The 26,483-nt window shown below is 42.3% G+C and overlaps 1 protein-coding gene across 4 annotated transcripts in view; it reads left to right on the forward strand.

Annotated features, from left to right (window-relative positions):
- Nucleotides 1–26,483, forward strand: part of ERG (ETS transcription factor ERG) — a 147,405-nt gene that overhangs the window by 103,411 nt on the left and 17,511 nt on the right. For all 4 annotated transcript variants that reach the window (XM_065632972.1, XM_065632942.1, XM_065632950.1 and 1 more), the window contains 2 exons: nucleotides 11,647–11,864; nucleotides 26,050–26,201. In XM_065632972.1, the coding sequence (XP_065489044.1) occupies nucleotides 11,647–11,864; nucleotides 26,050–26,201 (370 nt within the window). The remainder of the gene's footprint in view (nucleotides 1–11,646; nucleotides 11,865–26,049; nucleotides 26,202–26,483) is intronic.

A 26,483-nucleotide genomic window follows, 5' to 3' on the forward strand; every position in this document is an offset into this window, starting at 1 on the left:
ATAAAAATCAGAGTTTCATTGGAAAGGAAGCTAATTTGGATGCACTTTTCAATTTTGCCCCTAATATTTAATTATTTCATCAGTGCCATGGCTGTAAAGGTCTCTTCATTCCTTCCTGTACATTTCTCATCACTTTGCTGATGTGTTTATCTTTGGTACGTAGTATACCTTAGAGAAAAGTATTTTAAAGCCTAAGTTATTTTTACTTTAAAATTTTCTCAGAGACTGAGGATGGGATTATCTAAAAATGTGTGTGTGTATACTTGTGTGCATATATATATATGTAACAGGCATATAGAATTATACATACAAATATATATGTGGTGGATCAACCCACTAGAGTTAACAAATAGTGAATTTAGTATAAATGTAATGTATAATCTTATAGTTTTGGCTAAATTGTACGAAAAAAGCTGCAATTTTACCCTTTTGTGAGAACACTGATGAAATCTTTTGAATGAAGCAGAAAAAAATAGTGGTATCTCTATGTAAAGAATTTTCTCAATGAAGTTACCATGACCAAAGTACCGTGGCAGTTACCATGTTCAGGCAAAGCCTTTAGTTCTGGACAGGTGACTAACTCAAATAAACACTACAATGAGGGCCAGAAGGAGGATCTAGGGAGCTACAGGCTTGTCAGTCTGACATCGGTGCCAAGGAAGGTTATGGAGCAGATCATCTTGAGTTCTATCACATGGTACATACAGGACAACCAAGCAATCAGGCCCAGTCAACGTGGGTTTATGAAAGGCAGGTCCTGCTTGACCAACCTGATCTCCTTCTATGACAAGATGACCCACTTAGTGGATGAGGGAAAGGCTGTGGATGTTGTCCACCTGTATGTTAGTAAAGCCTTTTACACTGTTTCCCACAGCATTTTCCTGGAGAAACTGGCTACTCATGGCTTGGATGGGCATACGCTTCGCTGGGTAAAAAACTGGCTGGATGGCCGGGCCCGAAGAGTTGTGAATGGAGTCAAATCCAGTTGGCAGCCAGTCATGAGTGGTGTTCCCTAGGGCTCAGTATTGGGGCCAGTTCTGCTTAATCTCTTTGTCAATGATCTGGACAAGGGGATTGAGTGCACCCTCAGTAAGCTTGCAGATGACAGCAAGTTGGGTGGGAGTGTTTATCTGCTGGAGGGTAGGAAGGGTCTACAGAGGAATCTGGACCAGCTGGATCGATGGACTGAGACCAGTTGTATGAGGCTCAACGAGGCCAAGTGCTGGGTCCTGCACTTGGGTCACAACCCCATGCAACACTACAGGCTCGGGGAAGAGTGACTGGAAAGCTGCTTGATGAAAAAGGACCTGGGGGTGTTGATTGACAGCCAGCTGAACATGAGCCAGCAGTGTGCCCAGGTGGCCAAGAAGGCCAACAGCATCCTGGCTTCTATCAGAACTAGTGTGGCCAGCAGGACTAGAGAAGTGATCGTCCCCCTGTACTGGGCACTGGTGAGGCTGCACCTCGAATCCTGTGTTCAGTTTTGGGCCCCTCACTACAGGAAAGACATTGAGGTGCTGGAGAGAGTTCAGAGAAGGGCAATGAAGCTGGTGAAGGGTTTGGAGCACAAGTCTGATGAGGAGCACCTGAGGGAACTGGGGCTGTTTAGCCTGGAGAAGAGGGGGCTGAGAAGAGACCTTGTCGCTCTCTACAACTACCTGAAAGGAGTTTGTAGTGCATTGGGTGTCAGTCTCTTCTCCCAGGTAACAAACAATAGGACAAGAGGAAACAGCCTCAAGTCGCACCAGTCTTTTCCAACCTAAAAAATTCTGTTGTTCTATGATGCTATTATTCTAATTCTTGAAGACATGCCATTCAAACTGCTGGAGCTACCCATGGTGCCAAAGATGTTAAGAGGAAACATAGAAAGGATAGAATTCCATGCCTAGAATTGGATTGGTGTCTGGTATTGAGCAGCTGTTTTGGCCCCAAGACTCTTTCCCAATATATTTTTATCTATTAGCAGGACTTCGTAGCAGATGTGGCATGCAGCCTCAGTTCACTTCCGATTGGGCTGCAGGCCACTTTAGAAACTTGCCACCTGTTTTGCCAAACAAATCTTTGCTTGATAGATTGCTGAACGAAACAAAACAAAACAAACAACACTCACAGATATTTATATTTTTTAGTGAAGTGGAAGGTTGACTGCTCTTTAAGATTGATAAAATCCTATGCTAGAAAAGCAGTGTAGAAGCAACAGCCTAGCCCTGGGCTGCAGTGAAAAGGAGTTTTATATCCAAGTCTTCCCAGTTCTCTAGGCATTTGGAAGCCCTAGAAGTTAACAGTGAAGGATGGAAGAGGAAAAAAACTTCAGATTTTCAAAGTTCATAATGAACAATACTATCAAGATGAAAAGGAAGAAAAGTCTATTGTATTGACTGAAAAAATAGTCATTCAAACTTCAGCATTACAGCTCTTTATATGGATGGAAGTGCTAAAATAAGCATACAAAGCTAGTTTCTTTAAAAATGCATATACAATATACAATCTGCGGGATACAATAGTATTGTTTTCAGCATTGGTGAGTTAAGGTTGACATAATCATTCAGGAATACGTATTCTGAGCCCAACTAGTCATTGTGTTGTTCCAGCCCTGCAGCCACCTAAACCCATTTGTTCAGCTACTGGTGCAGTAAATATAACCTTGTGTTGCCTCAGCCTTTAAGTAGTTTACCAGCATCCTAGTCATGAAGAAGGAAAAACCTAACTGGTCTCATCACTGTATAGCACCAGGTTGTCTGCTTTATTCCCTAGGCTTTCTGATATAGTCCTGTGAATTTTGAGGTCTGCTTTCATTTAGAAACCTGTGGCAGTTCCTTGGTGGTTATACATAGGCAGATCTTCTTACAGGTGTACACCTGTCGCAGTCACACAGGCATTGAACATGCGCTGAAATGGATGCAGGATGGAGGCTTTCATCATTGCATTTGAACAAGCCCGCTGCATTGCTTTGATGGTGGCCAGTGCATGTGACATGTATGAAGGAGTTTCCTGTTTTCATTTATTTACTCTTGTTTGGGGTTAAACTATTCATTTGCACTTTACTGTCAGATGAAGACTGCAGGTGAAATAATTGATTGTGAAATGGCAGCTCTTTAAATCAGGTGCTCATGGACACTGCCTGATCTCTGGAAGTTAGTGGTTCATCAACTCCACTCGGTGTGATAATTTCAGTGTGTGAGATACAGGTGGTCCCAAATACGGCACGGAGCTTGGCACGAGGGAGGTCTTATATGTTTGCTAAGCTGAGATCCATTTTTAGTCATTCTTACCAAAGTTCCCCTATCTGCAATTGTAGAATGGCAATATTTTACTATTTTACGAAGCACTTGGAGACCTGGAGTTGAATGCCTCGTGCTGCAAATATTACTCTGTGATGAAAGAATCTGATAAAAATAGCCTGGGCAAAAATAGTATTTGCCGACATTTCAGGAATGACAGTCTGTATATTAGAAATTATGATAAAGCACCACAGTCTACACCGGAGTTTATAATGTTTCAGAATTTGTTCATTAAGTCACAAAATGTTAAACCTTCAGGCTCACCCATGAGGCCTCTGTTCGCATTACTAGTCCTAGTGAAGCCAGAGGAATGACTTACACAAAGAGGGTTTCAGGTTCAGTCCTTAAACATCTGTTGTTTTTTTCCAGAAATTAATCTAGTCTGCGATTTCATAACGTCATTTGGATGGATGCTTGATTATTCCCTTTTTTTCAAGTGGGACTGCAGCAGTGGCTCTCCTTTGCTTCCAAATATACTTTGCATTTTTGTCAGCAAAAGGTGAAGGTATCAGACAAGTGGCTGCACCAGGCCTGTGTTTGGATGGACTATCCAAGTGCTCTCTGCAAATAGGCAGAGTATGTTAGCTGAGCTGGCAGTAAGATTCTAATGGGTGGAGGTGAGGACAACATCTGTCTTTCCTATCTTGTACTTGCCAAGGCTTTTTGTTGTTCCTGAACTCTCTCATGAATATAATATGTGGATTTTTGTCTGATCTAATGAATCCGAGACTCAGAGATTTAGAAAGAAAACATATTCCAGATGTGTGCTGCAATTCCTGACTCAGGTGACTGCCTTTTCAGTAGTAACCTTTTCCAGTATGTTCCACACACTATATTGAATATCTTGTGAAACTTCTTCTTTTTTCAATAGTCAGAAGAGAGATGTTAAGAGCATCATGATTAATAAGCTATAGCAAGGCTAAAACATCAATCACTTGTCTTTTGTTTCACCGATTATTGTTGGATGCAATGAATCCAGGGCTCAATGACTTGGCTTTGAAGCAGGACTGCAAATTTAGTCTGGAATCTCTGTAAGCAGTTCCACCAGAGCTTTCTTTATTGTGCAGTGATGCCTGTTGCAGACGTGAGGAGAGCACAGTTTCAGACTGGAAGACTGCCCGCCACTCTGCCAGGTTCTGGTGTCCAGCCTTGCATGTGCTCTCTGTTCCAGCATGGAAATGACATTCCTGGCCTGTTTGAAATTAGATTTTAAGTCCAGATAAATAGCTTCCTACGGCATCGTAAGATATAGTCTGAGGAAGAACAGAAGACTAGCAAGTGAGAACAGTGACTTGTTAAAGTCTGGAGTGGTTGTACTAAGGTGCACACTGTGCAATCTTGCACACTTTCACCTGTTCTTTCTTTCAGTTGCAATTGCATGTAATTCAATTGCATGCAATTTTAATAATAAGTGTTATCAAATACAGAAGAGATACTGAGTGCAAAAAAACCATGGAAACACTTAATAGAGCTAATTGCATGGTCTTAATCAGAGCATTCTTTCCTCAGAAAATACGGATCCTCTCCAAATGTAACTTTATTAGAATGTTTTAACATCTGCAAAACACACGCCAGTGTGTTACAATTCATCCTTTTAATAAATGCTTTGGTGAAAGTTTTTGTATAACAGCTTTTTGTCTAATTTAAAAAGAAAATAAGTCCCAGAATTCCTTGCAGAACAGAGGATTATTTTTTCTGACCAACTGTAGACATCCAACAAGTGATAGGAAACAGCCTATGTATGGATGGATTGTGGCTGTGTGCAGGTCTAAGCTTGTGCTTACATATGTATTATCATGAAATCAGATCAGAGAAAAAGTAAAAGTTGTTTACATTAATGAGGAGAAATGTCATAGAACTGGTCTCAAAAATAGATTATATAAATGCAATGACACATGGCAAAGCTAATTAAAAGTTCTCGATTGCAGTGTTTTTGCAAGTCTCTCATAGCCAAGTGTTAACAGGTCCATTTTGGAGTGCGGGAGTGCTGACTCCACAAGCAATAAATGCATTTTACTTTCTGCAGCATCTCTCAACATACAACGAGGGTTGTTGCTATATTTATATTTCCTCATGCATCCTCCTCTTTACGTGTAGTTCGTGCCCAGTGTCCTGGTTTGTAGCCGATGGTTTTCATCGTGCTAGTGTGCTTTTGCCTGCTAGTATTTTGGCAGCAGGCAGTGCTGGTTAGTAAGTTCTTGACTTTCAAAGTTCTTGAAGCTTTTTTTGAACAGCAAATCATGTGATAGATCTTGGATAGCCAATGTAGATTAAAACGGTCTATTAAACCTTTTATATTACAGAGATTAAGCACTAAACCATGGAAATGTTTGAAGAAATGAAAAAAAAAATGGAACCAAATATTTTGATATATGCATATACACATACACATACAATGAGTATACTACCTGGAAACATGATTCCATTTGATTGCTGTATGAATGAATGGAAATAGTGTCATGTCTAAAGTGGAAGCTGGGCTGATGACGAGGGACTGTGCATAAATGCATTTCACGCAGAAGCCGTCATGTTTGTTCACTGATCAGAATTAACTTGAGAGAAAGCATCTACCAGGTTAGAATGGCGTCCATAGTCTTTTAAAATCCTACTGCAGTGGTTTTTTTCCCCGATAACCCCTAGCACAAGCAAATTGTGCTAGACAACTATACACCTCATTGTCTTCTTGAACGATTTCTTAAGTCTGATGAAGTTTTAGCAAAAAAAAAAAAGGCCTTTGTCCTTAGTTCCTGACATTGCATATAAAGGACAAGTTAGCTTGCATACACTTCTCATGATGGGAACTACTTCAATCATATTTCCTGTAACTTCATGTTTCTAGGCCAAGTAATCTTGCATTTGATTAAGTAAACACCTTTGTCCTAATGACTTTATGCCTACTTTAAAGGCATTGCTGTACCTATTGTTCTACAAATTTGTCATGGGTTTTTTGGGGTTTTTTTTTTGGTTTTTTTTTTAAACTTATCAGTGAAGTATAAGTGAAAACCGAATAGAGAAGACATTTTGTTATTTTATCATTAGTACAGAAAGTCCAAATGAGAAGCCAGGTTTTGAATAGTACAAGCGATTAAAAAATAAAAAGGCTTAATGAAGAAACAAATTGTAATGTTTTGCTGGTGATGTCATGAGACGAAGTATGTGGAGAAAGGAAGATGAAATAAAGAAGATCCATGTCCAGTATTGACCTCGGATAATATTAGCAACAGCTCTACTTCAAGACTTGCATGAAAGACCTTTCCCACCTGCCACTGTAAGCAGTGGCTGTTGCTTTCTTCATATTACATTAACATAGACACTGGTTACTAGAAATTAAAGGCTTCATTTCTGAGATGTCATCAGAATATGTTACTGTCATGTGAAATCCAGGAAGATGACCCATCTACTACTAAAATTATTACCATAAAGGTACAAAACTTGGCAAGATTAAAAGGAGCCTTGTAATGTGTCTACTTTATAATATTTATTAATGTTTACCTTGCTTTTTCCCACTTACTACTTCAGGTTGCCAAACTGCTCCAGAAGCAATATTAATGTGGATGAGAAAAAAGATTAACATGTTAATGAGTGATGAAAAGTATTTACTAAAAAGAGAACTGGCAACCATATGTAAAAAACACTTGCCAAACATTGTCAATGTTAATAGTTTTGTCTACGTTTGTATGTGGCCAAACCATGTGGCTATTCTTTATGATGGTGAATGCTGGAAATTTTTATATTACACTTGGTCCAGGAACTTGCATTTAGAATTATAGCAGCAAGCACATTTTTAAGTACTTGTATTTAAGAAAGAAGTACCCAGACTGTTTTGTGTCAGCTGTTCAGTACAGTAGTTGCTGTTAGAGTCTTCCTTTCACAGCTTATGTAGGGTTCAGGCTTGAAAGCTTTAATTAATAAAGAGAAATCAAGGAAAGACAAGATGAAACAATGCATGTGAGGAGCAGCTGAAAGACATTTTCTATCTGTTTTGGGTGATACCAAATTATGCCAGTTATCAAATATTCTTGTATAGCTGTAAAATGCTTCATGTTTCTTGACTCTATTTCTATGCTTTCCCACAGTATGAGTTTCACATGAGGTTATATCAGGTTGTATGACCTCTGATCGTTCAGCATCACTGTGTCTTGCAAAGTCAGTGGATGCAGAAATGCCTGGGCCAGAAATCCTCACCTTTTAAGATCACTGAGAGGAAGAAAGGCAGCAGTTGCCAACCCTGGGCACAGAATTCCCACCTGTGTGTTGCAAATAACTCTTCCCTGTGTGTGAGGATATGCAGGAACTACATATTTCACCCATAGTGGTTTCTGGTAGACTGACATCAATCGTCTTGGCTGCATTTGAAGGAGAGCACAGCCAGTATGACTGCCTGAGTCCTGGCTGTCTAGAGTAGTAGCAAAACAGATGCTAAACATAATTTAGATGTTTCCCACACTGAAACCTCAATCTTGTTTATGCGCGAGCGGAGAAAAGATGGTTAAGGAGTTGAGGAGGAAGTAAGGCTAACTGTAGTTCAGGCCATGTTCTCTAGCTCAAGGGAAGGGCAATACATGTCCTACTGTCCTTCAAGACAGGCCAGCAACGATCAGTGAGGACTTGGAGTAAAATTTCAGAGGTACTCTCTATTGTAGAGTACACATTAATAAGCCTTCCACATAAGGGCCAACCCAAAAGCATGAAAAGTTGGCAGAAACTCAGTTATTCCTACAGAGCCTCTACAGGCCTGTCAGTGTGCACTGATAACTAGCACGGTGGAGTGCAGATGGGTGTTTGCAATTAAATCAGAACAAAACTCTAGCTAGGAAACTGAGGGTTTTTTTGCCCATTAATAACTAGGCATTTTTTCCTGAAGTGTGAAGTCTGAGTCTGTCTCTTGGGTTTATTTATGTTTGGCTTGGTTTTGTCATAGTCTTTTAAATACTCACACAACCCTTATTAATTTGGCTCCTATTTCCAGTATTTGCTGTTCTCCTCAGGACTTTAAAATGTACTTTCCTTCTTTATGCAACATATTAGGTATCCATGGCACAAGCAGTATTTACTGTCATTACTAATGCAAATAAATAGAAAACTCTTTTTTTTTTAAAATTTATACTTATCCTAAGTATTCCTGAATTAACGTACATTTGGTAGAGTCTGGGTTAATAGGAACCAGAATAAATTTGCTTTCTTTCACTTGTGTGGGGGAGGATGAGAAATATATCTATTATATAGTGTTTGATGTGTCTTCGAAAAAGTCAATTAGTAAATGTTCTACAGAGTACAATATTTTGTCTGTTGTATTTGCAATTTTATATTTGCTTTCTCTCATATAATTCACACTTTCATTTATTTACTGGAGATAGCACTTCCAAAATTAACATTTGATTGCATGTTTTTTGGCTCATGTATTAGCTCTACAGTGAGGCAGAAAAGAGGGAAACTGTGCAGTAAATAGTCTCAGGCGTGGGATGCATTGTGATCGCCTGGCCAGACTGTGTGCATGTATATATATCTATTCATTAAAAAGTTGCATAGACTGTTGAGAAAGAACTTTTTATTTTCCTTCCAGCGTAACATTTTCTTTCATTAGTTCTTGTGATATGATCCCTGCTACTTTACCATCCAAGCATATCCCTGCTGTCCCTCAGCCCACTATAGCTAGGGAGCAAAATTTGGGGAGTAAAGGACCAGCAGCCACCTCCCCCTGTACCTCCTTGAAGAGCAGGAGCCAGTTGCAGGCTTTCCTAGAAATGTGTCATCAGAAAAGCTTCAGACCACCACCAGCAGCAGCAGTTTTTAGCATGACCAGGCAGGCCAGTGACCCACAGGAGTCTGAGAGGCAAGGGAAAATGGAGATGTGTAATTTTGTCATCCCTTCTGTCTCGCAGAAGCACATTCACACCCCCAGAGACCCAAGAGGCAGAAGTTCAATAGCTAGATGCAGACTGGGGGAAGAGCATGAAAAGCAAGGAGGGCAGTTAATATTAATGGTGATACCTTGTGGTGACCTTAGAACTCAAATGACATCTGAATAGCAATAATGAAATGGTGCAGATCACTGTCTGAATTTTGTGTTCTGACCTGTGGCAGGAAGAGTTAGTGCTAGTGATTCATTCACGAGCCTCGTGGCATTTGGAGGGCTGCTTGAGATCCCATTCCCCAAGCCCAGAGATTAAGGCGTGATCTCAATTTTCATGAGAAGTAATAAGAATAAAGTGATGTTCCAGCCCTTGCAGTTGCAGAGAAAACTGGATACTAACAGAATGCACCCCAAGGGCTCACAAACCAAGTGAATGAGAAGAATGACAAATGTATAACCCCTCATAATGAACAAATACGACTGCTGACTTTTAGGGCAGCATGCAACTGCTGGAGCTTGTGCAAAGCCCTCTTGCAGCAGCCGGGGAAGGGAAGTGCCTGCAGGCAGCTGCCCGGCTTTCTGGAGCCGGAAGACTCCCATGTGTCTGGCTCTTTCCTCTCTCCCTTCTCCAGTGCATCATCCTCTGCTGACAGGGCTGCACGGTTTTCTCATGCTGCCATCGGCCATCAGCGGCAGGGCTGGCAATGGTGTAGGCCCACACACGCTGCCTTGCAAGGGTGCGGTTGTGTGTGAAGCACCCTGCTCCAAATCTGGCTCAAGCTCCCCCTCCACACCCGTCCTTGGCCTCCACATCTCCAGTCATCTCCAGCTGGATGCCTCCATGGCTACTGTCATTTGGCGTGCTGCATGCTGAGCCTCTTCTGCCGGCCTGGTGCTGGGGCTTGCTCCCCGGCTGCTGGCAGGGCCATGTGGGAGGGAGCAAGGTGCTGGGCTGCCCCTGTCCTGTTTCGTCTCAGGGCAGAGCCATAGTGCCAGGGTGGGAGGAGGGAGTTGTGCTTTGGGTTACTGTTCATTTATACCCTTACACCCCATGTTTACCCTAAGTAGCCCATGGAGAGAGGGGCTTGCCTTGGAGGATTGGTTTTCGTAGAATCATAGAACGTCCTGAGCTGGAAGGGGCTCACAAGGACCATCGAGTCAAACTCCTGTCCCTGCATATGGCAACCCCACAGTTCACACCATGTGTCTGAGGGCCTTGTCCAGTCTCTTCTTGAACACTGTCAGGCTTGGGGCCGTGACACCTCCCTGGGGAGCCTGTTCCAGTGCTCCACCACCCTCTGGGGGAAGAACCTTTTCCTCATGTCCAACCTAAACCTCCCCTGGCACATCTTCCTGCGATTCCTTTGAGTTCTGTCACTGGTCACCAGAGAGGAGAGATCGGTGCCTACCCTTCTTGCTCCCCTTGGAGGAGAAGCCCCCAAGCCTGCGCAGCACTGAGGGCCAGCAGAAGGGTGAGAGCCCAGAATGGCTCCTGTGGCCAGGGAGCCTCGGCTTGAGCAGAACAGGTCCCTGCGGCAACATTAGCCCTTCCCACAGTGTCCTGATGGGCCCAGCGGGTACACTGCCTGCTGGAGCCAGGCTTGGACACCACCTCCTTCACACGACTTGGCTCCAGATAGTGCGGGGAAGGAGTTGGTGCCAGCAGAAATGTGTGACTGTGGGGAGAGAGGGTGACCTTCGCCCCCTCTGGTCACCAGCCAGCCATGATGGCAGCCATCCCCACCACCAAGGGTCCTGGTGAACCTGCTGCCCCCACGAGCTGTAACCACAGTGCTGCCAGATGGCTGAGGAGGCCCTTCCCGCAGTGCTGGAGAAGGATGCCCGGCCAGCCAGCCCACCAGGAAGGGTTGCCATCAGAAAGCAAGAGGCAGCTGATGGGCGCACGACGTCCTCTTGGGGCTGGTGATGGCCACCTCCACCAAAGCTGGTAGCAGATGTGGGCAGAAAGAGCAGGGTCCCTGGATCAGGTTGTGCCCAGCTGTGTCTTGGCTCCCTGTCCAGAATGGACTTGGCCTGAGTCCCAGAGGAAGGAAGAGGAGCTCCCAGTGAGTCAGCAAGGCACAGCTCTCAGTCGCTTCTTGCAGGGGCAGTTCAAGCAGCAACGGCAGCTTGCTTACGCCGCCAGCAGGTCTGGCCTTCTGCATCCCTACTTGGGATGCAAACAGCCTGAGCTGCTCTGCCCACCCTGCCCTCTCCTCCCTCCCAGCTCTTCCTAAGTGGTAGCATGTGTCTGTGCCTCTTCTCAAGTCACTGGTGGGAAGGTCTTCCCAGTGGAGAGGTTGTCCTCCCTCCATATGCTGATGATGTGTCTGGCACCATGAGTCCTTACATCCACCGACAGCAGTGGCGTGCCTAAAAAGTGATGAGTATTTAAGTATGAGACTGGCTGTTTGTCTTCTCATGAGATGAACAAGCCCTTTTCTCCTTGGGGGATATTGTAATATCTTCTCTGAAACATGGTCACACTGGCTTCTCTTCTCTGGTTTGCAGGAAGCGTTATCAGTGGTGAGTGAAGACCAGTCCCTGTTCGAGTGTGCCTACGGATCGCCCCACCTTGCAAAGACAGAGATGACGGCCTCTTCCTCCAGTGAATATGGGCAGACATCAAAGATGAGTCCACGTGTTCCCCAGCAAGACTGGTTATCACAGCCCCCAGCCAGAGTCACCATCAAGATGGAGTGTAACCCAAACCAAGTTAATGGGTCAAGGTAATAAGGCCAGTGTTACCATGGCTCAAGTACACTTTTTTTTTTTTTTTTGTGATGGTTATAGCTCAGTTGTCTAAACCTGTAAATTTAGCACCATTTTAGATGTCCCGAGATACCTCACCTGGCCACCAGCTGCTGTCCCAAAAGCCTACAGGTCTCCCGTACACTGTGGGTCACACCCAGCAGCCCCATTCAGGTGTTACAGAGAGTCTCAAATGATGCTACAGGCAGGGTCTTCTCATGAGCTTGTGCAATACCTTTCTGTGTTTCCTCCAGCTGTGGATCATTTTGGATGTGAATTTGCATTGCACACTAGTTGAAAGAGCTTATATTAAAGTTAGCAAAACCTGAGTTTGCTGTAGTCAGGGGCAACACCATTGATCCAAGGGTGTGGTGTCTGTGATCTAACACTCAGTGGAAGTTGTCAAAATGCAGTCATTTGGGCAGATGCCTTTACTCTAAATATAACCAGACAGAGAAGCACAGGAAATAAATTCTTGTAATGACAGAGGGAGTGAACTATTGATCTTTACTTTTATATTTACTGTGAACGTATTGCCAAAAAGCATAACTGTGGAGTTGGATTCAAGTGCTCATGCTGAAGAAACAGCATATGTATGGAGGCAAGCAGAAAGGAACAGGAAAAGAAATTACTCAGCTCAACGGGCAGTAGCCACAGCATGTCAGCTCATTAATCGTCTCGGGACTTTTCTTATGAATGTTGCTATGAAAGAGACTTGTATGGATTAAGCTGAAAAGAGTAATGCAGTGTGGATTTGTGGATATTGACTGGTAGCTCTCCCAAGCATAGGGACAATCTGTGGGCTTTCTTCCACCTGAAAAGGCACAATGAAGATTTTTTTTTTCAAGGAAACTATCCAAACAAGTGCTTTCCTGTTTAAAATACCTGACTGTCAAAACAGTTTTCCTGTGGTGTTGCTGAAGGGCAGAGGTCCAGAGTCAGTTGCTCGCAATTGTTGGTGATGTACCAGTGAATACCGTGCTTCACATCTCTCTGTCACAAACACCTGCCTACTAATCTCATCTCCCAGCATCAATTGTGAAGAAAAACCTCATCCATAGGCACCGTGGTTGCTGTTCACACTTGCTATGCTAATGTAATGAGCACCACAAGCAGGGCAAAGTGGTTTGACAGCTTATTGCACCAACGCTTTTCAGTGGTAAGGGTGCAAATTGTGCTGAAGTCAAATCAGAGTTTCCAGTGAATAGTCAAAGATTTGAGATACACAGGAATAAACGAGGAACCAAAGTACAAATAATTAAGGGAGATCTTCTTGTAAGCCTACTTATTCAGAAACAATTATAGTGAGTTTTTTTCTTTTTTTTTTTGTGCTAAGCAAATGCACAGAGATAATCACAAAAGGAGTATTGATTCAAAACCTGTTTCATCTGCTTCCTAAAATTACCTCTAAGTATTTGTTCTGGCATTTCTGTAAGAAAATTGATCACAGTTTTTCTCAGTGTAAATTCCATAAAGTGCATTAGAGTAGATAATTAGTGTTAATGTTATTGAGATTAGTGGTAGTAATTTGTAATGTTATGCATAAATAAAGTCAGTCATACACAGATTCCTACTTTGACATACTCCCAGATTTTAAGGAAGAGTCTAGATGATACGGATCCATTTGAAATTGTTCATCAATCACATTTTTAAAGTAATCAAGCCAGAATCATGAATTTGCTCTCTTGGATTCCTGAAATACTTAACTAGCCTGAATATTAGAGCTCAGTTTGCAAATCACAGGTATTTGGCTGTTGCTGTGATGGTTTAAGGAAAAAACCATAAGCTGTAATACTGTCTTTTATTAGTGGAGAACTTGCCCTGTCTAATCCTTGTTAGCAGCCCTGGTAAGGATTCTACTCCAATTTAGGAGGTCAGGACCCTTTCCGAGTCCAAAACATGTGCTCGTAGTCAGATCAGTTAAATGGGGTGTCCAGGCAAACCCATACAGCCTGTGGGTGAGAACATAGTGTAGAAAATGTGCTGTCACATATCATCATGCCCTAAACCAGTAGGGACTGGTAAGAGCCCTGATTTGGGAACACAGCTCCAGGCACTAAAGTGTGCGGGTTGCCAGGGGAGGCAGCCAAGCCCCGGCTTTGCCATCCAGAGAGGCCTGAAAGTGTTGTTGTGGATGGATGTGTGTGTGTTTGGGCATGCAGCTGGGGGAGATCCTGTGCTCAGCGCCTTTGCGTCTCTCCCGGGGGCTGTGCCGTCGTTGGATAAAAACAGAAGTAACCCAGGGAGTGGGGAGCCGCAGCCACTGGAGCAGTGTCCCAGCCACAGGGCTGGAGTTAGGCTCCCCGTCTTTGGCCTGCACTGGTGGTTCACATGTTGCTGCCTGTCTGGCAGCCTGGCTTCGGCAGGCAGGACAGGGTGGGCTCATGTTCAGTGTATTTTACAGCCTGGAGGATGGGTCATGCATTCAGGCTGGGGGGGCTCGCTGTTCCCATCTCCCAAACCTAGGGTATGTTCACCTTGTATAGGTGAACTCAGAATACTTTCCAGGGATTGATAAGCACTCAAAAGCCCTGAAGTAAACAGCCTGTTTGGCCATGTCTTCATAATGCCAATCATTTATCCTTCCTTTATGCTGTTTTCTATCAGTGTGTGCATACATTTAATCACTTAGGGTGATATTTGGGCTACCTGCACAATCAATAGACAGGAACTGGCTGCTGGTTTAGGCTGCCCAAGCTGCTCTTTGCAAAGAGCTATGTTTTTCTTTAGCTTTCCTTCAGAGGAATCCTAGTCTTTTCACTAGCTGCATAAAATGTTTCTGCACTGTTACTAGCAAAACAGACATCAACTTCTGCAAGGATATGTAATGTGAGCATCAGGAGAATTGTCTCTAAATCAATCTTTTTTCATTAGTCATGAGGCATAATTTTGATTCATACTTTTGTGGCAGAACTGTTAATTTTTATAAAGAAGTGGCACCCAGGAGATGCCAAGGCATCTGGAACCTCAGTGACACAGTTTTGCATCATCCTGACCACCTTTGCCACCATTACAGAAGAGATGAAAATAAGAAATTTTGTGTTCCTCTTTAACAAATAGTATTAGGTCTATCTACTTTGTCATTAGGACTTGGAGTTAAGTGCAAATCAGCTGAGAAGCACATGAAGACTAAGTTCTTAGTTTTGCTCTGGACAGCATCACTCGAAGGTGCTTAACATGGCCACCATTAGAAAGTGGACAGCTTGCAGTGACCGTTCTTTCCCAATATCAACCAGCGTGTGAGCTGGCACACAGGCTATGCTGCTGGAAGAGGCTGTACATGTTACTGCTCTGAACTGCAAAATGTTTTTGATCAGGACACTGGTTTTCTAAAGGGCACATTCTGACTGAAAATACAATGGAGAGAAATGTAATGCTTTCTATATTGAATTAGAAATAACCTGCAGCATTGGACACAGGGTTTCATTTATTAATCTTGTATTTGACAGCCTCTTCTATTGACAGAGCAATGTGGAGTTGCTAACTGGAGAAAACAAGGACATTTCATACTTCACTGCAATTCCTAAAACATGACATTATGCTGAAAAATAAACAAAGAAAAATCGCTTATACACTACCAAAGATAATAGATGAACAGTACAAAAAAAAGCATGCATATATGGCATGCTTATACTTAACACAAAAATAAAAAAATATTTTTGTAACTAACATACACTTTTTATTTCATCAGAAAGCTATTATTTAATGAGGCCTAACACATGCCTGAAAAAATAGATCTTGATATTACACTTTGAATGGAGAACTAATACTGCTATTTAATAAATATAAATATGTTATGGCATTTCTAAAACTCATGTACAGGTGTGCAGGCAATATATAGTGTTAATACTTTGGGAACTGTAATCATAGTCATAGAATGTCCTGAGTTGGAAGGGACCCACAAGGATCATTGAGTCCAACTCCTGTCCCTGCATAGGACAACCCCAAAATTCACACTATGTGTCTGACGGCATGGTCCAAACACTTCTTTACTCCAGCCATTTGTAGAAAAACATGTGTATCACTCAAGCCTTGCATGAAATGGAATTACTTATCAGTAATATATTATTGCTAAATAATCACAGCAAGTATTCTGATATGCTGATTAGTACCGTCAATATGGAAGTGACTACGGGTTAGTGTGATATGTGCATCTCTTACAAATCTGAAAAACATTTTTTCTTTCTGAAGTCCCGCTAGGTCTTTGCCATTTGTATGTTGGTGTCTCACTGGTTTTGTGGCAGGTTATCGGCTGTTGGTCACATACATAATGTTGGCCACAATTTATATGCACAGGTTAGTGGTACCCTGCCATTCTGTAGACTACTTTGCATTTTCTATTCTGCAGAAGCCTTCCCCACATTGCTCATTTGCAGTCCATAAATTTATTTCCTTAAATGAAATGCTCAGTTCTTAAAAATGCTTCATATGTTAAAAATTAACACATGCAGTAGCTATAGAGCTTGGAGCTGTTTTTCATTTTTAGTAGAACTGTACCTTCTCTGTTTACACTCATTTTAAAATCTGGGTTGTCCCAAAGGAGTCTAAAATACCACAGCCACACTGCAGAGTCACAGAAGTGCTACCTCTAGGATCTCCAGAGTATCCTCTGTAATCGTCTTCCTGCAGGGGAGCCCAGGTCTGAATAATAGAGTGTAAGGAGGATGCAAAACAGGGTACCAAACCCCCCAAAGTGGTGACCAGAGAATAGTTAGCTTTATGATATTTTGCTCTCTGGCTCTCCCTTCATACTGTGTTAGGCTGCTTCCTGGCCATATATTCTGTCATCTGGAGGGGGAATAAAATTTTAGGACCATACTAAACCTCTTCCACATCAACAATTAAGTACCCACTCAAAGCAGAAATGTACTCACTCTGCTAGGACTCTCCCCAGGTATACTTTGGATGTAATTGCCCTGCATTAAATCTCAAAACATAACAGTCTCAAAACTGGCATTCCTGTGAATATCGAAGTAATAACATTAGAATGAAATTAAAGGGTTATTTTCAGTGTGCTGTGGAGGGATTAGCTACACAGTTTTCTTCAACAATAACATTATTTTTAAAGCTAAACCCTGCTGCACAGCACCAGAAAATATAGCCTAAGGGCCTACCTTAAATTAAATAAAGCAAGAAAAGTTTAAATTAAAACTGCCATTTACCTTGCTGTTGTTGCGTATATAATGCAGGTTGTCACAGATGGTATAAAATTGAGTTTCTTCAAATCCCTTACATTGGCACAGCCATAACATTTCTACCAGGTACATAAATCTAATGAAATCTTACGTACTACCATATAGTCAATCTTTCACTTGAATGTAATAGTATTATTTCCTGCTATTTATTGCTCTGAGTCAGATGAAAAGATTCACCCTGTTATGGTAAAGCACTATAATATAAATCTGGAGATTGCATCTCATACTCTTACTTTTCTGTTTATTGTTCTTTACATATTTTATCAAATTAAGTATGAACAATTCTATTACAATGAATGAATACAATTCATGTTATACATTTAGGGTGAAATTCACTCCTGTGGAAGTGCTCTCATGAGACCCTGGGTACTGCTTAAAAAACATTTAAATCCATGAATTGCTCATTGGTCTCTGAAAATACTCACCCATGGGACTCCACCATGCCTGTGGGTGGGACTACACAAAGGTAGCTTGGAAGAACTACATTCACTGGTAGGTAATCTATCTCTTTAAGGGAGACTGTAGCGGAACATAGAGTCTTATTCAGGCCACAGATAAATTTCACTTACCATGAGCAGTGTGATGATTTAATTGAAAAAGCATTTTGAAAGTTAGCTGCAGTGAAAGCACAGCAGACGTTTTCTAACATCAGCTCGGCTGATACACAAGTTTTAAAGAAATGCCAGAAATAATTAGTTGTCATTAAGATTTAATCATGTGCAAAATATTGTTTGGAGTGCCACCAATTGTTGCTCAAAAAGCATTAGAGAATGAAATTATCACTTAATGTATCTTTTGTTCTGACTCTTTTGGGAAATACCATTTTTCTTTGGATGTTACTGTTCTAACTTTTCATCAAAGAGCCTCTGTACTAACTGGGTTGAATGCATCTGACACACAGGAGGACTTTTCAGAGTTCAGAGTGACCTCAAGTTTTTTGTTTGGTTGGTTTGGTTTTCTTTTCCCCTTGGTGTGAAGTCTCCTAAGTGGTAGCTATTTTGTGCTATACAAACCAGCAAATTTGAATGGGTAGCACTTGAGGTACCCTGCGCAGTCTAGCCATGTGCCAGCTGATGTGCCCAGCCACTAATGAGGGTGCATTCATCCATACAGAGCCCTGGATGCCACCACGACAGGACCGTTGTGTTCATAGGATCTGAGCCGATGTGCTTTAAGCTAGACGAAGTGCCTCTGCATTATACTCTGGTCTGTGGTACAATACTGGTGGATCTAGTCAGAGCATTTGCACACCTTGCTTGCGTCCAACATGTGGAGAAACAGAGCTGGTCTGCAGTAATCACCCTGACCTTCACTTGTTTTTCAAGGGCATGGCTTTTTCCATCGCTGGAGCACAGGCCCGCGGCTGAGGCGCAGTGCCATCCCTTCCACATCTGGTGGCCTACCACCGGCATGCAGCCCTGGTATTCTTGGTAAACTTCCAAAACCCATGGCAGTCAATGGGACTCTCTTCTCTGTCTCCAACAGGGCTTTAGCCAACCCCTACATGACTCCACGGTAAAGCTGGGAGATCTATATTAAGAGAATGACTTTCCTAATGTGCTTATTGGAGCTGCCTATATAAAGTAACATTAATCTTGGGTAAAAAGACATGGTGTTAGTTATCTCAGACTGATAATCCTGTTTCCCACTGGCTGGGTGGTTGGTGGAGTGGCTGCCCACCAAAGTGGAAAGAATGCAAATTCAGAATCTTCTCCATGGAGGACTTTATGTGTGACTACTTCGAGAAGTTCCACTCTGCTCTGAAAATGCACCAGCTTAACATTAGTGCATGCATGTGTTTGTGTGTGTGTGTGCATGGTTTGGCTCTGTTCTTGTAGCAAACATGTTGCCAAGGAGAAAAACAAACACAGTTCACCACTGGTATAGCTACCTTTTTTTGCAGCTTTTTGTGGAGTGCTGGGCTTGCAGGTGCTAGCTAAGAAGCTTTCCACTCTGGGATAATGTGTTCATTCATAATTAGCATGGTCACATTTTGGATTGACCACTGATGCTTAAATTGTGTGTTGAGCTTCAAGAGTTTAAGAGTGAGATGAGGACAGCTGGAATTTCAAAAGTGCTAAGAAACCAAAAGCTCTCATATGGGTAGTAAAGTATAAAATTAGTCTTCAAATAATGACATAAGACCCCACAAAAGTTATGATCACTGTCATTATTTATGACTATTGCTATCATTACTGCTTTATTTCCAGTACAGTATTTACTGTGTCTAGAATGTTTAGAGCCGGTGGTTGTAGTGTTCCCCAGGCTGGCACAGCATAGGCACTGTCAGTAGGTTGGTTATCACTGACCCAGAACGTTTAGAGATGACTCTTCTTCTCTCCCACTTCATTAGTAGGTGTTTTATTTTAATCAGGGTAGTATCAGTGGGCATGTTCAGTATTTAAAGCTTGGGAATAGCATTCTAAGACAAAGCAGAAGGTAAGAAAAATAAAAGTGGCAAATAATTCACTTTACCGTTTCACACCCGTCAGCCTCACAGATGGATGATGCTAATCATGAAAATCAGCAGACATTTCACAGACACGGGGGATTATGGTTTCCATGCAAGATGTCACTTCTGTTTATGCCTGGCATGCTCTACTTCGCTAACTTTCTATATGATCCCTGCCCACAAAATAAGGCATATGTGGCTTGGGAAGGGCCCCATCTCCTGGTATTTCGTATTTTATGAAACCACAAACACAACAGTCTTACAAGCTCTTGAAATGAAATACAATTTGAGAAATGTAACCCATTACCATTATAATAGAATTTCTATAAAAATAATAAAAGAAAAACAAGAGAAAATACGTCATGAAAGTTATAGGCCAACTGGGAAGTCGTTGTGGCTTTGGCCTAGCTATCACCATGTCAGACTTCAGCCTTCTCCCAGGCAGCAACCTAATTGTAAATTATGTATATACAGAACATCATTTCTTAGCTTTGGCTTTTAGTGACCCCCTTCCCTTCTTTCCCTTTCTTCACTCCAGCCTCACACATAAGAAATATTGAAGTGTTTGCACTAATGGAGAAATGACAACGTGCAGTCAAACTTAAACCAGCTGTTTCCCCACACTGAGAACACAAAGAGCCAGGCTGGTAATATTTATAGCTTGACTGGCCTCTAGTGAGCCAGATGCTGACTGCCTTAATTTACCATGATGGCCTTAAGGCTTGAAGCAGCTGTGGACCGCAAGATAGCCAGGGAAAGTGAAGCAAAAAAAAAAAAAAAAGATTGTTTCAATTACCAAAAGTTATTGTTTGATTGAAAATGAATGACTGCTGCATATACAACTCAATAAACAAGCATCTTTGTTTTGCTTACAGAAAGCCAACAGTATTGCATGTGTTGGCATGTGGTGTCTGGTTTCTCCTTTTGCTGAAGGAAGAAACCAAAGGCACCTCTCTGTGCCACATTGTGACATCTCTGAGCGACCCCTGGGCCAGCCCCATGCAAGCCTGAGCACCTACTGAGTCCGGGGCAGCCCACACAGCAGTGTCTTCCTCTGTTTTGGACGCTGTGGGGATGTGTTAGTGTAGGGATACCCCAACCCCAGCCTCTCCCCAGCCGTGGTCTGTTGGGGCTGTTGAAGACCATTTTGGTTGCCCCAGTAAAGCCCCACATGGAGCAGTGCACCTCCATGACCGTCTGTCAGTGAGGACTTCAGTTTTCCATTTTTGCTTTTCTTTTGTCTTCTTAGGACTGCGTTTGACGCTCACCTTATAGCAAAGATAAACAGACTGTCACCATGGCTTCAGCAGCAGCTTGATCCAGCTTTAGCCGGCAGCACGGGTCCCAGGGGGCTTCCTTGCCTTCCACAGACCTTGGCAGCTTGCTCCCACCCCAGCCGTCCCCTTTTCTGTGGGCGAGCATCGCCTTCATGCAGCCACCCCATGTGGGTGGGGGAGTGACTCAGATTATAGCTAAGCACTGAGTTACTTACCCATCCACCCATTTATTTACTTATTTGCGTGCTTGCTGGAGAAGCAACTCCCCAGCCCAGTTCACTCAGAAGTTGTGGGAGAGCCTGAGCACCCCAGGGATATTTCGACCTATGTGCATTTTCTGGTGCTTTAATGCCTCTATTATGCCTGAGTCCTCTGCAAGGAATTTTGCACTGCTTTCATAAGAAGCTTTGGAAGGGAAAATAAAAACTGTGTTTTCCTTTCAGCAGGTTAAGCGTGGTGGTGCTCATGCAGTAGATTTAAGGGCAGGTGCCTGCACAGGAGTAGGTGGTTTGTTGCGCTTGCAGGGCTTGGCCTGGTGCATGCACAGAAGAAGCTGGGTGGTTGCATCCAGCTGTGGTGCTGGGTGATGAGTACGCGTGGTGGAACCGAGTACTGTCAAAGTAAGTGTTGGGGCCTCTGATATCACCACTGGAAGTGCTTTTCAGAGTCTCCCTTGGCAAGTGTGGGGATCACCCTTGATGCCGGGCAAGCAGCCCCTGAGGCTCTGCAAAGCTGCTGGTGCAGCCTCGCTCCTGCTCCAGTGGCTGGGGGACATGGGCTCCTTCTGGGCAGGGTCGGGCTGTCCCTAGTGATTGCTGCCAAAGAAGCACACAAAAGGGGATCCAAAGGACCCATCTTTACATGTCACTGCTGCGGCAGGTCTCGGCAGATGCAAAGCCCATTGATCCACAAAGAGGAAGAGGCTGTAGAGAGGGGCAAGGAAGAGACTTTAGGGCTGTGTAACCCTTTGATATTGTGAACTACAGTATGCCAGATGTGCTTTAAGAAACAACAATGTACCTCAAAGTAAGAAGTCTCAGTTAAGTTTTAGTTTTTTCTTCATGGGCTGTTTTTTCAGTAATAAACCTTTTTTTGGGGGGTGAGAAGCACTGACCAAATTCACTGCAACTTAAGTAATTGCAGTGAATGGAGATGAGACTGTGAATGCTTTGCAAGACACCCAGTATGAGCTGACCTTTACATGATGTCATTTTGGCTAAATATAAATTTACACATGTTGGCCCAAATTATCTGAGGGAGCTGGCTTTGCGCAGTTCTCCCTCTTGTATGTAAGGACAGGACAGGGTGGGGACACCACAGCCCTGCTGAGGCTGTTCCCCTCTTTCTTAGATGGCTGGCTCTACAAAATGGGAAAGGAGAGGGATTTGTATCCTGTAGGACAGTGTCATGGTTTGTTTGCCAGATCCTCACAGAAGAAAAGTTCCTGGTAGCTCATCATCTCTCCTGACATGTGATCATGTATGGAAAACTCTTCAAAGATATCCTTACCCTACTCTCCTGAGACTCCTTTTGTACAAGCAGACCCTGTGAGAAGGTCATCTAAGCTGTAGTTATTAAATAAACTTGTAAAGATATATAGATATTTGGAGAATACAAGTTTTCTCACTTCTTTTCTTATGAAATTCAGAAATATTAAGTAGAAGGGGTTTATGTTATGTGAATGTCACAGAGTTCATGTAATATTTTGGTGATTCCTAATCTGTGTTTCTCTGACACCTTGCATTTTAACACAACACAGGTGTTTTATGTCACACAGGGAAAATAGTAGCATAGTGAAGAGGAAAAAATGTGTTTCATACACTTATTTATGAACTTACATCTGCTTTCATCAGAGTCAATGGTTGGCAAAACTCCAATCGGCTTCAGTAGGAGTTAGTACTAAATTTAACCGTCAAATCAGCTTGTTTCTAAGTAACCCTGAATAAAGGTAAGGCTTCCAGGTCTGAGGACTCATGGAGAAATACTTTCTTTAATAGACATTTATCAAAAATCAGAGCTGAATCAGGTCAGGACTGGACAAAGTGCTCTTGGGTGGCATGATTGTAGCCTTTCCAATTTTTTTTTTTTTTTTTGTAAATTCCAGGTGTAACATAGTATATTTAGAAAGGGTAAAAATAACACACAGCTGTGAAGAAAAATATCTTGGGTTTCATTTCAGACCTGAAGCTGAGGATGAATCACTGCAAAGCTGCACCCTTTACACTGGGCACACTTACTGAAAGCTGCTTTTCCACTGCCCCTGCTCCCCCAGTGGTTCAGAAATAAAGCAGACTCACAGAAATTCCTAAAAACAGCTTTTGCAGACAATCACTCTCTTGTTATTTTGGGCACTAAAAGTACCATTTTCTAGTGTCTGCTTACATTTTCAGTTTTGCTTTCTATACCGTAGAAGTCCGTTCCAGCCATTTGAATTGAGCCTTGGTTCAGTGGTATGCATAGGTACACGCTCAATTTGAAGTACTTTAGTGGTCCTGTTAGCTCCCATATATGCTTGAAGTTAAACAGGGTCTTAGATTTGCTGAAATGGATCCACCCAGTTATCTAACGGGACAAAACCCTTGACCATCTGCTTCTGGATTTTAATGAAAAGTTATAACTTCTTATGATCTTCTTCCCCACCCTTGTCGGTTCATATTCAGATCAGAAAACCAGCTCAGAAGCCCTGTCAGACTGCCAAGCTGTGTGCTACTACTGGATCTTTCACATCATTTACTGTTCAGTGTTTACAAGAGGGTTTTTAATGCATGATTGCCCCCAGAAGTGGTGTAGGCTCATACTGATGCAATATTTCACATCAGGAGCAAGACTTCAATGTCCCTATATCGCAAAAACAAAATAAAATAAGTCTACCAGTAAGGCTAAAGAATGCTGCTAGCTCTCTGTTTCCCAAAAAACATCCCTAAAAAGATTCTTTCTTTTGTCTTTGTAATATAACTGACCTTGGAAGTCAGGGTGGTCATCTGCACAGGTATAAGGGCAGATGTTGGATGATATATACGTGATTTAATATGCAGAGTCACTTATGCATATTTGTATTTGTTAAAGGTAAACAGAGAAAGCCAACATTTTAGTCACAGACAATCATCACGGAAGTTATTTTTCAACACGTTTACATCTAAAAGAAAAAGTTGCTTTGTTTTGTTTAGCTCAGTTTAGACAGAAATAAACTGCATCCCAAAATTATATTTAGAGGTATGTAGTGGGATAGAAAAGTTAAACCTGAGAAAATTGTGTGCAAGTATTCTGATTCTGAGGGGAAAAGCTAAATTCACCACCACTCAGTGACAGGCAAGATCATGTGCTGACTGTATCTTCTCTTGTGGTTATTATTCAGTCCTGTGTATGACAAAACAGCTGTAGGACCTTTAAACAAAATGACTTCGTATGTCATATATTATGCAGCACCCAAGATTTTTTATACCTGAAAAAGGTATGTGAAGCCAACATTTCCCAGGCAACATTCATTCAGGGACCTGTTCCTTCTCCTAAATAAGACGACAGTACCCATTGAATGGTTTCTGTGATAGATTTTATTTTGGAACTGAAAGCCATCAGGAGGTTTTTTGTTTAGTTGCTTTTTTGTTTATTTGAATATATACATTAACACAACATGGTAAAATTAGTGGTAACACTGTGTAGAAAAAAACTTATAGACTTAAAATGTACCTTTAGTATTTAAGATGCATACTAAATCTTTTCAGCTCTCCAAGTGCTAGTTAGTTTTTAAAACACAGTTGTGAGAATTATAACTGCATTAGTTCCTTACCCATGGTAGCGCTGAGCAGTCAATACAACCAAGTCACTTGGGCATTGGGTAAAATATCTGCTACATCCTCGTGAGGTGTGTTGAGCAGTGGTCCAAACTGTGTATTATTTTTCCTCTTTTGTCCTCAGACAATAGCAAAACTCCTCTGGGAAAGCACCTCTAAAATGACCATTGCTGGACTTACACTGACATTACTGCCCAATGCTTGGAGCTAGAGCTGGGATTTCCAAACTGGGGAGAGCAAGAGGGGCTGGGTGAAACATATTTGGGGGGCAGGGGACGGATCCTGAAACATGCTTCCAGAAGTCTGGGTCCTTGAAGGGTCTCTCAGTTCTCCAGACTGCAAATGAGTTGGTTTGCAAGGAACTGAAATGAAGCATCATGACCTGACTTGCTGCTTGTTTAATAGGACTATAGTACAGTTCCAGGAGTTAAATGTCAGGACTAAAAGAAAGCTTGTTAGTAACGTAGTATCACTAAAGAAACCAAAAACGAACTAACACCCTCCTTCCCTTGCCAAACAACCTCAACATTTAAAGGTATTCCCCTTGGCTCTGTTCTTTATTTTGATTTTTGTAACAATTTTTCTCTCTCTGATGAAACACATTGTAGACATTAAATTAAGGGACAAATATGTCTGTGTCTGCCAGAAAGAAAACTGTGATGCAATTAAAATGCCATTAGGGAACCCCTGTGGGATGTTAAGCCTAAAGACTCTATTCAGAAAGCAAAGCCAAAATTAAAGAGGTGTCTGGTTGCAGATCCTCTGCAGATTTCCATTTCTTGACTACAGTACCATGGAGACTGCTAGTCAGGAGCTGAAAGTTTTTTCCAGTCATGCGTGTGGTATTTTGAATCATAGATTTGGCAAATGTGCCTTTTCTGTAGGCTGTACATAGAAGTGTGTCTATATTGCATGATATAAAGTGCAACTGAGCGTGGCCCACATGAAACAATGACAGCAGTGGAGATGGGAAGCTGTCCAAGCCTTGGACAAGCCTTGTCCAAGACTTAAACAATGACAACTAATAATAGTTTTCCCTCAGAAAATTTGCATTAAGTGCATCTCTATGTTTACTGAGTTGTCTGTGAGATGTTTGGGCAGAGAAGTGCAGCTACTTACAGACATCATTCTCAGCAAATTCATGAACAAGCCTCCATTCTAGCCCGGTCTCTGGAAATAAATTGTTAGTGTTTATAATTTTGGAGACATATAAGAGCTTTATGCTTGGAAAAGAAAAGTAAATATATGGTCGACTGAGGCTGATCGTTTTTTCTGAGGTGACTGAAGGAATCACCAGAGTCATTGGGTGGTAGGTACTGAGTTTTCCAGTGATAGCCCAACCCTGGTACTCAAGTCTCATTTTTTCTGTTTCATTCAGCATGATTCTTTGTGAGGATATTAGTCAGGACTGGAATAATAATATCATCACGCCTCTCTTCTCTGTCTAGGAATTCTCCTGATGACTGCAGTGTGGCAAAAGGAGGGAAAATGGTTAGCGGCTCAGACAGTGTTGGGATGAACTATGGAAACTACATGGAAGAGAAGCACATTCCACCCCCAAATATGACTACCAATGAACGAAGAGTCATTGTGCCAGCAGGTTAGACTCTCTACCCAAAAATTTTAAGTGAAAAAATGCATTTCCCCTAAGTCTACTAACATTATTTAAGAAGATTTGGAGAAAAGTGGCAATGCAACACAGGTGATCAGGAAGAAAAGAGCAGTAATTTCCCATGGTTATTGAGAGAATGAGCTGAGAAATATCATAGTGAAGCCATCTCCTCAACCTGTTCTTCCCATTTCAGCAGCAGAACTGGCTGACACAGGCACTCAGATCTTATCTGACTTCTCTAGCTCATTTTGGAGTATTTCACCCCAAAGT

Source organism: Caloenas nicobarica, chromosome 1, assembly GCF_036013445.1.
Source record: "Caloenas nicobarica isolate bCalNic1 chromosome 1, bCalNic1.hap1, whole genome shotgun sequence".
In the NCBI taxonomy this organism is placed as follows: domain Eukaryota; kingdom Metazoa; phylum Chordata; class Aves; order Columbiformes; family Columbidae; genus Caloenas; species Caloenas nicobarica.